General features: G+C 39.9%; 1 protein-coding gene across 1 annotated transcript in view; it reads right to left on the reverse strand.

Annotated features, from left to right (window-relative positions):
* The window catches only part of LOC126407762 (nuclear receptor ROR-alpha A-like), a 49,800-nt gene extending 38,527 nt beyond the window's left edge, over window positions 1–11,273 (reverse strand). The window contains exon 1 of the mRNA XM_050072989.1: window positions 11,134–11,273. Coding sequence (XP_049928946.1) covers window positions 11,134–11,161 — 28 coding nt within the window. The 5' untranslated portion in view covers window positions 11,162–11,273. The remainder of the gene's footprint in view (window positions 1–11,133) is intronic.
* Between the last annotated feature and the right edge of the window lie 1,976 nt (window positions 11,274–13,249).

Raw genomic sequence — 13,249 nt, forward strand, 5'->3', positions numbered from 1 at the left:
TTTTTCCTCTTGACTGTGCCTTGACATCACTCATATATAGCCTAATTATGTTACCCAAAAGTTAATTCTTTAAACGGGCACTTTGTAGGAATTTCTCCCATCTAGTGTTGAGATCGTATATTGCATTCAAACGCATAGCGCACTCTAGCGCCTCACTGTTTCAAACGTGTATTGCAACAACGGTAGCCGCACTAACAGCGGTTAGCGGCACTGGTCGCTAATAGCTGTTAGCCGCTGTTAGCTGTGATTCTCCTTCAGCAGCTCTCTCCACCTGGGAAAGGCTACCCCGATGTTGACCCTCATTTTTTCAAATGCACCGGCACTTGTGACTAGCCTGCTTGCTGCTGCTTTTCGTCACTCTGCCTGTGAAAGTGAAGTGAAATGCAATTCCGTATTTCTCAAGTATGTCCCTGTACGTACCTGTATTTTCAAGATGGCGCACGTACATGATGAGACACCGGTCGCAATGTATATGTAAATTATAATTTCGGAGCTTACGGACATACTTAGATAGGCTGATGGATGTGCTAGGACACACTTTTGACTGCAAAATTTGCTTGTCTCAAAGAACAACTGAAATTATTACACATAGTGTCTTTAAGCTGCCTGTCTCACAGTATATTATTGGACAGTCTGAAGAGCCACAATGCATTTTGGGGCCATGGGTATGTCCAGTAAGCTCATGTGTCATACTTAGAAATTCTTATGAATATAGTATACATCCAGACATTTCTCAGGTACACAAAATTCACTCAATAAGCAGTTGGAATGCACTACATACTCAGTTTTACATCAGACTTAGTATAAACATTAAGTGTAAGATTTTGAATGGGCCCCTGTTTATAAATTTCCCTTCAGAAACTTGTGGGTGATGATACGGCCATGTCTAAGTCAAGCTAGCAACGTGGATCTATGGATAGCAATGTTGGTTGGTCAACTCACTGAAATTAACTTAAATAACTTAACTCAAATAAACTTAAATATCAGCTTTAAAGTGTTGATTTCCAGTCAATTTCAGCATAAGGATATAGGGAAACACTCATCCCAGAATTAACATAATCATACTGCTACAAAAGAATTGTAAGGGCAACATCAGTTGAGGGCATGAGAGGGTTCAGAGTAGTGTTGCACGGTATACCGGTACTAAAATAGTACCACGGTACTAGAGTATTCCAAACGGTACTATACTGCATTTGGAAAATACCGGTATTTGAAATTGATTCAATTTATTAATTTAGTTAATTTATTTTACTCATTTATGCACACAAACGCCTTTCTTGTTCCTATTGGAGCACAGATTGCACAAGTGGTGTGTATGACAACACCTGTATCAACATTCGCAGCTGGCGCACATGAAAAAGACAAGAGAAAGTCTGAATCGCAAAGGGAGACAACACGAGACAACACAAACTTGGTGGAACATTTGAGTTACCAAACCGTGATGTCCGTACCGAGGTACTTACCGAACCATGATTTTTTTGGTACCGTTACACCCCTACTATTTATTGTTCTAAAGGTTTGTATTCAAAAGGACTTTTCCTTAGGAAAAGTACCGAAGAGTATCGAAAAGTATCGAAATTCATATTGGTATTGGTACCGAAACAAAGATTTTGGTATCATGACAACACTAGTTCAGAGCCAGGTCCAACACTGTATTCGGGTACATTGTACTACATTGTAGCTAGTAAAAATCTTGCTCTTGACATTAAGTGCAACTGTGGTTTGGTCAAGTAAAGACAGGTCTTTGATATAGGGTTTACAAACTGATTTTACCACTACAACTAAAAGAAAAACTGTCACAAGCTAATTTCAATTCAGCATCTGTTGTTTTCAGAGAGCTTAACATTCACCCCTTTCTTAGCCAACATAGGCTAGGCTAATTAGGCTAATTAACAAGCTTTCTGTTAAACTACATCACAAGACACGTAGGTCCATTTAGCCAATTCTCAGCATTTTTTTCATTTATATTAGGAATGCACCAACTGTGAAATTCTGGGCTGATACCAAGACAGATGTTTATGGGCACGAATTCGATCATACAGATTTATGAAACAACCTTCATAATAACCTTCTTTCACACGAAAAACGGGTTTTTAATAACTGCTTCAAAAGCCTTTTTACTAAATATATCATAATTACCTATCATTGACACAACAAATTTCTCCTTCAAACAGCTGTATTTGTTTCGGTTTCTCACACAAAGCTTATTTTACAAGATTACATATGAACACAACATGAAAATTTTATGACTGACCTTCACCCAATACTCATTTTCAATGAACAGAGCTTGAATGCATCATAACGTAACTCAATGCAACCTCCATCCGTTAGGTTCAACCAACTGCTTACAGCGGTTTACTAGCTCTCCTCCTGCTGATGTCAACACAGATTGTTGTTGAGAGTTACTGCTCTGATACTGATCAGCTCTTTTGATAAGCCCTCAAACTGTATATAAGTCATGCCCATCCTTGATTCTGGCTGCTTAAAGTAGAGATAGTGAGTGAATTGCGTATGGGGAGATTTTATAGCAGAGGCGCTAGGGGAAACACTGAGAAGCATTTGCTAAATCGAAACAACTCAACCCAGTCACGCTAATTCAGTCTCAGCTTGACTCATCGTCATATAAGCCAAATAAGGTTATCATAATGCTACTGTAAGAGATTCTTACCTTAAAGGCGCTGTATGTAAGAATGTGGCCAAAACGGTTACTGCACTCAAATTCAAAATACTGCTGCAAGTCGTGTCTGCCCCCCCTCCCCTACAGATTCGAGGTTGCTGGACAGCGGCACGCTGGAGACTGATTTGTTTGCCCACGGGCGGCTGCCATGGCAGGGCCATGTCGCCACGTCCTTGATCTTCGGTTTTCCAGCGGACCGTTCCAGCAAGTCCGGCTTCTCTGCTGCTAACGCTGCTGCCGGGATACAGCTGAGGAGGAGCCGGCTGCTAATGCTATGTACTGGGACACTGCTAATGCTGCATGCCATGCTGCTGTAGCTCAGTCGTAACTGTAACTGATGCTGAGACTCTACTGACTGTGTGACTGGTAGACGGCGGTGGGTGGCGCAACAGGCCAAAACACAAATTCAAAACATAAACATGATTTGCGGACCGTAAAATATTTTTTTAAATGCGAATATTCTGGCTGTACTATTGTTGTCTGTGTCAGTATGTTATATGAACATTATTCCTTAGTCTCTGTGACATATTAGGAGGATTTTATGACTATTTGCTTTAGATTTCTACATATAGCTCCTTTATGGCATGTGGACAGACAATCTTACAAAAAAAAAAAAAAATTGTATTCAGAATGGCAATTTTTTCCAAAGTTGACAAATTTGCACCCTTATTCCATCATCAGGTCAATTTTTTGTGTGCAGTACTTGGGTTTATGACCAAATACCTGCAGAACCAATGACATTCCTATCAGCCTCAGCTGTACTTTGTGTTTACTGCTTATTATCAAATGTTAGCATGCTGGTGAACATGATCAACTTTATACCTGCTAAACATCAGCATATTAGCATTATCACTGTGAGCATGTCAGCATGCCATTGGCCAGGCCAATCTTAAGGATCAATAATACTCCCTTTACGTATTAAAATAGATACGCCCGTTTCAAACGTTTTAAACGTCATTACCCTCACACTTTAATGCGTCCTTTATGATGACATAGATACAGCCAATAGATGGCACAAATTTCACACAACAATAAACAAGGTGATGGTGGAGCATTATCTGCACAAGACACAGAGTTTCTGGTGAACCACTTGAACATAGTGCAATGCTGTTTGTCCATAAACACAGAAAACACTTCTGTGTCTGGACAATCTCGTAAGAAAACATATGTGGTTCAGCTCAGAGAACTTCTCCATCTTGTACCTCAGCAGCTGTGTCCTCTACTGACTGGGCAAACAGCATGATTCACACTTTGTTGAAGTCTGAAGTTGTAGATGCTAGTGTTAAATCATCTGGTCTGTCCTGACACAAACTTTGTGTGGCAACTGAAACAGTTTTCGGCATGTAAGGTAATTAAACTCAGAACTCCATATGAACGCTTGAACCTTGCAGAGTTTTCCCTAAGGATGCTGCAGATGCTCGCCATATAGATACCACTGTATAATGTGTAATTAGGAGTATAGCAGCACTACGTGAAGGCTAATGAGCAAGAAGAATTTCATGAGAGCCACCGCCTGTTTCTGTGTTTACTCCAAAAATGCTAAAGCTCTGGCAAAACAAATCCCTAATGGATAAATTATTTGAAACCCAGCGTTCAAAAATAATAAAGTTTTTCAGAAACCAGATCAAAGAGGAAGCAGAGAGGAGGGCCGTTTAGCCACTGAGCCTTTGATATATGTCACGGTTTGGTTGGGAAATGTAAAGCAGCCATTCCCTTCCTGCCTCATCCTCCTTTTTTCTCTTCTGATGCAGCTGAAGTTTAGGTCAAGTGTGATTTTAGTTTCTCTCCTGAATTATTCTACTATTCCTGTTTCCATGTCTGCATATAGCTTTGCATTGGATTTATCAGAAAATGAAAAAGGGCTCCATCTGCATGCAGTATAGGACACTAGGGAGCAGGAAATTTTCGAGCATGAAAAGTAGCTTATATGGCACTGTGATGCGTTTTTTATTTTTTTATTTTCAGGGCGCCCTTAAGGGCACTGCATCGCATTTTCTCCACTGCAGTAACATTAACTTCACGTACCACCTCAGAAAATATTAGGCTCTCCAGCTACCACCACTGTGACCAAAGTTAGAATACAGTAGCTTAGGTCGAGCCTATTCAGCTACAGACAGTTTACGCGGTCAGGTTTATTCCTTCATTGACTGCTGTTAGCCACAGCCACACTGTATAAAGGGATAGTACTACAGAAAGTTAGAGAATCTTTAGGTTCTGTACTGTGACGTATTTCCCAGTGAAACATATATTTGATCAGTGTACAGTTACGAGATGGATTTAAATCAAATCCTTTGTATTTGGCTGGACCGCTAAAGGTAGGCAGACTTAGAGTTGTGCTGAGTTACAGTGGACTGTTGGCTCCACATTAGCATTAGATCAGGAGAACCAGGGAGAGATGAATAAATTAATTAGATTAATGAATGAATGAGTCAGACCTCAGCCACATTGTTTTGAAAATGAAAACTGGTCATGTCATGACAGTGAGGCTCTGACAGTGTAACGCCAACAGCAAAGTAGTATCTGTCAGGAAGAGAGAGACGAAGCACACCACATGCTCCATGTAATGTTGGCTGAAGCAGTTCACTGTAAAATGCCTTGCACATAACCGACAGTTGTCACAGATACCACTTTCCTCGTGTGAATAAATTCTAGTCCGCGGCCTGTAACCAGTAACAACTGCATTTTGAGGAAACAAAGACATACCAACATACCATGCTGTTGCTAGCAAGCTAACTAGCTTAATGTACTGTAGCTAAAAATTGCAGGCACATACATAGGTGGATGTTGAGATATTATTGGTTGTTATTGTTTTTTGGTGCTGGCTTACGTAACATGTCATAATTTGCTTTACAGGAAGAAAATGTGATCATATTTTCATATAAGAGTATGAAGAAATTGATTTTATTTTATAAGGATTAAAAGAGCAATTTTCATTTCATCTTGACTTTAATCTCTTCTACTCCCATACACTGCAAGGGCCCACTCCTCATCAGGTGCTGTGCAGGCACGAAAGCTAGCTCTTTCCTTTTTCCTATCAGGGAAACCGTGGACTGACAAAACAGAATTTGTGCAACCTGCACAAACACAATACTTCACCATGATGAAAACGATAAAATACAATGCCAATCTACTAAAGAGGACCAACTCACAATCACTAATACCTACTACTGCGCAAAGCAATGAGCCAAGTATAACAACTTCCCCATGTTACGTATTATGACATGTTATACATATGATGTTAAAAAAAGAGCCTTTTTAGCATTGCTCAGAATGGGTATTTTTCCTTTGAAATTCTGCCTCAATCTTTTGTAAAACAAATAAAATCCTACAGTAATTTTTCAAATGGCCATTTTCATGAAAGATTAAACATCCACTTCAGTTTCAACAGGGTTGCTCAAAATATTTTCCTCCTGGTCTTCCTAATACTTCCTGTTTGAAACCTAAATCGGAATGATTTTAAACGACGAAATGATTTGGGGGGCAAATCACTGTGTGACACCTGTCCATAACATTGAGGTGAACTAATTAGCTAACAGTTACATACTGTTGAAACACATTGACCAATTAGCTGTATTATTGTTTCAAGTGTTCCGACATTCTTGTGAGCAACAATGGATTACTTTGTAACTTTTCGAGCAAGAGACTTTGAAATACTGTCTACCTAAAAAACAAACATGATGTATAAATATATGAATCTTCCGATAATCATTTTAATAGCTTAGTATTTTATGCACCATTAAAGTGTTTATACATGGTACTTTGGGTTGACATACAAGTTATTAGGCCCAATTTAATACACAACTGTGTATTAAATTGTGTATTAATTAATTTTATCCAATGTAGTGGGGGGTTCTTGCTGCATCTCTTTTTCAGCTAAATGGTTCTTGGCCTGAAAATGTTGAAGACCTGTGGTCTATGGTATGGATATTTTGATAGCATTACAAATATTAAAATGTATTTATTTATTTTTTTTTATATTTTGGAGATTCCTCTGCATACCACTAGAGGGACCTTGCATGCCAACAGTGGTACATGTACCACTGTTTGAGAAGCAGTGCTCCACTGGAGGGACACCCTTGCGGGCACTTTTTCACGTTGTATCTACCACAGAGGCATCCAAGGCAGCACTTTTGCTTCTTTTTTTTTTCAAACATGGGGGCACCAAAGGGGGTTCACCTCCCCTGAGTCCATCAGTGATGTAACATGTAGATGACACAGATGCAGCAGTTGCACGAGATAATATAAGACAGACTGATGTTCATCATTTTCAGCCATTTCTTCATCATTTTAGTGGCTGAGGTGGAAGTGATGTCACCTCCTGCCACCCCCCTGCAGAGAACAGTTAAATAATCTCCTGGCTGTTGTAATCCTGTGACATAACAGGCTGGCTAAACGCCTCCTGCAGCTATTTCTCACAGACTGTGAATCTGCACCAGACAGATTTAAAACACACAAACAACCAAGTCTGGAAAATACAAATTTGAACAGTTTGAATGAATGAATGTTTGCTCCTGAAGGAGAAACACTAACAGCCATAACATTACAGTGAAGTGCATGTTGGTTAACTTTTAAAGTTAGGACAAATATACTAAAAGCTTTATTAAAAAGATGAAAGAAAAACTAGTAAATCATTGCAGTCAGCATCAGTGTCTGGTAGGAAATTAAAAAAATGCAGAGTAAAACACTGATACTAAGAATTCAGTTATAACTCAAGAGACATGTATGATTTTACATTAACTACCTTAACAATGTCCAATTTTTACACTTATCTTTGTATGCTAACAGCCTGAGTGCACTGTAACCACCAGCAAAATCAAATCTTGTGTTGATGCATTTGTTTGATATTTTCTACAGCTGGATCAGGAGAGCTGAAAACTAAAGTGCAGGTGAACTGTGCACACAGACTGAATTCAGTATGAATTAGCACCCCCAGCTAGGGATGAATAATCTGTGATATTCAAATATTTTCCAATGATGTATCAGACAAAAAATTTCCAGCCAGATATTTTCCCCACATTCGAACAAAATTTCAATTATCAAATAAAAAGCACCAGCCCCTATGACCTGCACAATGAAATGAAATTCTTGACACTGGTAATGAAAATGTTTCACGCTCCTGTCTGCCATTACGGCTTTTCAAATGATGAAGACAAAACTAGCAGAGTAGGAAATGATCCAATCTGGTTCATCCTCAAGTGCTGGGGTAACAGTACAGAAACGACAGAGAGATGGACAGAAATAAAAAACAAAACAAAAAAAAACACCTGATCTACACAATGTGCTGCAAAACCAACCAGCCGGAGAGAAATTCCACTGATTACAAGTTTCATTCATAAATTACAGACACTGGGGGATGGAGAGACTAAACCAGTGGAAGCATGCTCCACTACAGCTGATGTAGAATCACACAAATACAAAAAAGAATGAAAAAATAACAAAAAATAAACCTCAAATAAACAAAGTCCCCACTATCAGACACTTACTGTTAGAATCGTGTCCACAAGGAGATAATCAACCAGCTGTCTCATGTATCATGTAAAGCTCAGATCCCGAATATAATCAAAACCAGAATATTTGAGAAGTTGCAAACATACTCATATCTCAGTGTTGACTCACAGCATTCATGCATAAAGAGGGTGTAGGAAAGTGAAGAGGCTCTGATGTACTTTAGCCAGCGGAGGGCACTCCAAGTGCAGTAAACACTGAATGACTTGTGATGACATTTTACTCACCAGCTTCATTATAATCTGACACAGTTACCAACAAAACACAAAAAACAGCTCATCACCTGATCCAATAGACATGACATTTGAGCCTAAGTGCTAAAGCACCACCGTACAGACGATACAGCCTTTTGATCTAGATAACAGTAACGCAAAGAGTTATCAGCTATGCGAGCGTCTCTGTGGGGCAGAGTGGGGATGAGGGGTGACAAAGACACATTTATCATTGCTATAGCTTTAGCCCCTTTTAGCTTGCACGAATAATGATAACACTCAGGTCCCTCCCCCCATGATAGTGGGCAAGATGCCCATCAAGGTCCCCCTTACCAGTTTGAACATCTGGCACCCCATACATGAAGGTCCAGGAGAGGACAGGAGACATCCAACATTTTTCCAACCCACTTTAAATGAAACCACGCCCACTCCTGTATGACGAAAGCCTTAACATCTACAGTAGCTTGGGAGATAACAATATGGGTCACTGAATTTGTTAATGTTCCCACAAATGAGAAAAATCAACTAGCACACCCGCAGTCTCTCTGCCATACTCCCACCACTAGGAGACTACTTCACCAGGAGGAGAGCAGACGCCAGCTCCGGATACAGACCTTAAGTTAGCAGCTGTAGCAAATTGAATTCAGCCTGTGCAAACCTCAGCACCAGGGTTTGCAGCAGGCTGGTGGCCAGCTGCAGTGCTGGGTCTAACCTATGTAACAGCAGCAACAGAAAGTTTGCAGATCAGGTGGGGATCGAGGAATCAAGCCCCCGGCCTTGGGGTTTGTGCTAGCTGAATTTAATTTGCTGTGCCACTAACTGAAGGTTTTTCTCTTAAGCGGCTCCCCCAGTCTCCTCCTGGTGAAGTAGTCTCGTAACAGCAGGAAGTGGGGCTGAGAAACCTGCAGAGGTCCTAGCTAGCTAATTATTGTCTCATTAGTGGTCTGATTAACAGTAACTTTATGAAATTCATTGCCCCCATATCGCTATTTTCCAAGCAAAAAACAATTTGCACTTTCCAGGAGTTGACTTGCTTCCTCTGATTCAAACATGTCTTGTATGCATGAAACTAATGTTCTCCACGACAGTAAGTTGTATGACCGGTCACAACATATCAACTTAAGAATGTCCGTTACACTTGAGACTTCTAAGAGGTTGGAAGGTCTGGAGTCAGTTTCCACCCATTTATAAGGCACTGTAGTTACCTCTTCAATATATTTTTATTTGCAGGTCTGTGACAATTTGTACACCAAAATAGCGCTTTGCCGGGTCCAGCTTTGGCTATGCGGTTGCCCGCTGCCATCAGTCTGATTAGCTGTATGCTTAGTTCGTAGGTAGTAGCTCAAACTTGATACACACGCACAGACACAGACACACACACACACACACACACACATATATATAGATATACATATATATATAGATATGTATACATATCTGTATCTATATATATATATATATACCAAATACCTCCATATCAATATTGTAATGATACTGTAGGGTTGATTATTGATGCTTTCACAAAATATTTATACAATTTCTTGACTCTTGAGTCAGATTCTTGACAAATAATCTTCAATATGTGGATATTATTACTGAGTAGGTAAAGGCAGATAACAGCACAGCTCAAAAACAGTCTGGGAAGTTGAGAAAATTGCATCACTTTACTGTAATGTAGGCTTTAAAACCAGGAAAAGACAACTCTTACAATAAAGTCATATCAAAAATCTGAGACAGTAGTAGAACATGACTGCCTAAACCGAATTTCGTGGAAATCCATTAAATACTGTGCAGACATTTTCCAATAAACTCCAGCTTCAACCTCATGGTGAGGCACCAAATTCAGACAGATGTTACCTCTGGGGAACATGAATGTCTGTATAAAATTGCATGACAATCCATTCAGTAGTAGTTGTGATATTTCAGGACCAAAAGACATTGCCACCCACAGTGTTGTAAGACAGTTGCAGATTTGAACATGTAACTGATCGTTGATTTTCTTTGGCTGTTGAGGTCATTTTTCTGTCTATATTAAAATATTATATTTTTCTATGCAATCTAAAAAGGGTGCATGCATTCTTTACAGCTTTGTGTGTGTGTTTCAAATGAACCTCTGAGGATCAGACTAAAACCTCACCAGGTTTCATCCTGACCACCAACTTGTATTTACTCAAACTATCACATTTCATTCAACCACATCCTCATCATCCATGTTTCACATCCTCCTCCTGTCCACCACACACTCACCTCATCTCTCATATCACATTCCTTTACAGTGCAATTCAGACTGACAACTCCCAAAATAGTATTTACTCGATGACTGAAGGTGTCGTGTTTCCAGGCTCCACAGTAAACACAAGATAACATGTACACAACTAAACACTGAAACCAGTTCTTCACCAAACACAGCTGGACTTTTAAGGCAACATACAGACGGTGTTGTTACTGAACATGGAGAAAACAATCTGTTAATTCCACTGAAACACACCACCTGTTCAGAGACGCTTTGAGGAGGACAAACAGAGGCAGAGTGGAGCATCTTCTCAGACAGAAAACATCTTTGACAGAACTCGTGTGGACACAGAAAGAAAACTTAAACTTTGAACTGAGAATAAAACCATAAAGATAATAAAGATGAAAGCATCAGTCTGTCATGTGTCAGGATGGATCATGATAGATGCACTCACACGCTTTGAAATCCACAGAGAGACAGACCAACACAGAGTTTTTAACTCTTACCTTTCATGGCAGAAATCACAAAATACATATTTATAATCCAGACTCATGGAAGAAACAGTGACAGGAGTGTGTGTATGTGTGTGTATGTCTGATCGGCAGCAGCTCTCTCTCAGCTCTGTCATCCTCGCTGCTCTCTGCACCACATGAGGATCCATGTGACCGTGACATCATCAGCCACCCACTTTGTTGGGCCCCGCCCTCCCATGTCCTGCCCCCTGACTGACATGGCTGTCAGCCAATGAGAAGTGAGAGAGAGTTAGGCACTGATTGGCTGATTGGTTCAAATTCACGTTAAAGGAGAATTCCAAAAGGATTTTTTTTTTTTTTTTTTTTGACATTTGCTATTTTTGAGCCTTAAAAGCTGATGCATTACAGGAACAGTGTGAAATGTTGGGAAATATGCTCATCTGCCTTCTGGCTGACAGATGTGAAAGTTGATATAACTCTTAATTCTGTTAAATTGTGTATTATTTTAATTAGAACACTTGATTTGCTCCAGTACAGCCCTTACTAGTTAGTAAAATGAAACCCTCGGGTAGTCCGGCTTCCCCTCAGAGTAATTGGTGACTCTAAATTGCCCAAAGGTGTGAATGTGAGCATGAATGGTTGTCTGTCTCTATGTGTTAGCCCTGCGATAGTCTGGCGACTGTCCAGGGTGTACCCCACCTCTCACTCAATGTCAGCTGGGATAGGCTCACAAGAACAGGACAGTTTGCCAGTGTTGCTCTGCAGTTGTAGGGGTTGTGAATGGAAACATATCCAACAAATAATATCATCACCCTGATGTGCCGATCACCGGAGGCCAGCTCTTTATCATTGCTGCTTTTTAGCAGCCTTAGGACACGAAAGTAGAACGAGATACGTAGTAGATGTTGCAGGTGTATTGATGGAAACACTGAACATGACAATGCACAGTCCCAGATCACCAGCATCCTTCTAGACCTATAATGTAGGCTAGAAACATCCACCATCCACTGGCAATGCTTCATGACATGAGTAAGGGAGAATCTGATGGGGGAGAGATATAGATGGTGACTGACCGGTCGTTTTTACCTGATGAATGGTTTTCATCTGAGGAGAAGTACTTGCATCCACCCTGTTCAGTGTCTGGACAGGGCACTGTCAAAGTCTGCATAGGTTGTGCTGATTATGTGTGACAAAATAACTTCTTATCATTACAAAAACGTAACTTTAAAATTTTAGACAATGTTTCCTTCTCCATTGATTCAATTATTGAAAGATCCCTTTCATCAAGTTTTTAACTTTGTTAACATGTCAATATGGTGTTTTTCCAAATGCTACAAAAAAGCAGAGAAGCACAGTAAGCAGCCAACACCATGGCTGAGCTTTTTTCCCCTGTTAGAACTGCAGTGTACCAATGACAGTCTCAAACACACAGATTGTGACTTTCCGTGTTTGTTACATCACAAACCAAAAGAATCATTGTTGTCAAATTGGGGGTGGAGCTTCCTATATCATTAGCATAATACTACAGCAAAACTAGGATTATCAGAGGAGAAGCTGGTGTTTATCTAACAGCGACACAATATAAGCTGTTAATGTGGTTGGGCTATAGGCTCATGTTATCTTTTTTTACAAGCAGAAGTTTGTGTGTTTGATGAGCAGGGTCAAAGGTAGCAGATATACGCAAGGCGAGTGGCTGAGGGATGGGACTAATTTGCATATTTGCACATAGTTCCCTGCATACTAAATGAGGTAAAGGTGTGAAGTTACATCTAAGCCATTTTAATGCATGGAGAGTTGTTGGGGGATTTAATTAACGCCCAGAGAGGAATTTTAATATGTTCATGATTTAAGACCTCTGTCAAATTTTAAATGGTTGAACAGTTTATTAATGAACTTAGAAAAATACAATTACAATTGAAAAATGAATACACTTCATATTCTGAATTTAAAAAGTTGTCCAGTCTTACTTATTCAAAATAAAAGCCGCTATAAATGACTGGTTGGCGATTGCAAACGATGTTGCTTTAAAGCAGCTGTGCGGAACTTTTTACCATTAATAAAACTGTCCCTAGTTCGTATCACCCCCCCTTGAAGATCCGCATATTTATTTGAACCCAACAGCGACAAAAAAGCCTTTCTCTATATGGCT

The sequence above is a fragment of the Epinephelus moara genome, chromosome 1 (genome assembly GCF_006386435.1).
Source record: "Epinephelus moara isolate mb chromosome 1, YSFRI_EMoa_1.0, whole genome shotgun sequence".
NCBI classification, from domain to species: Eukaryota; Metazoa; Chordata; class Actinopteri; order Perciformes; family Serranidae; genus Epinephelus; species Epinephelus moara.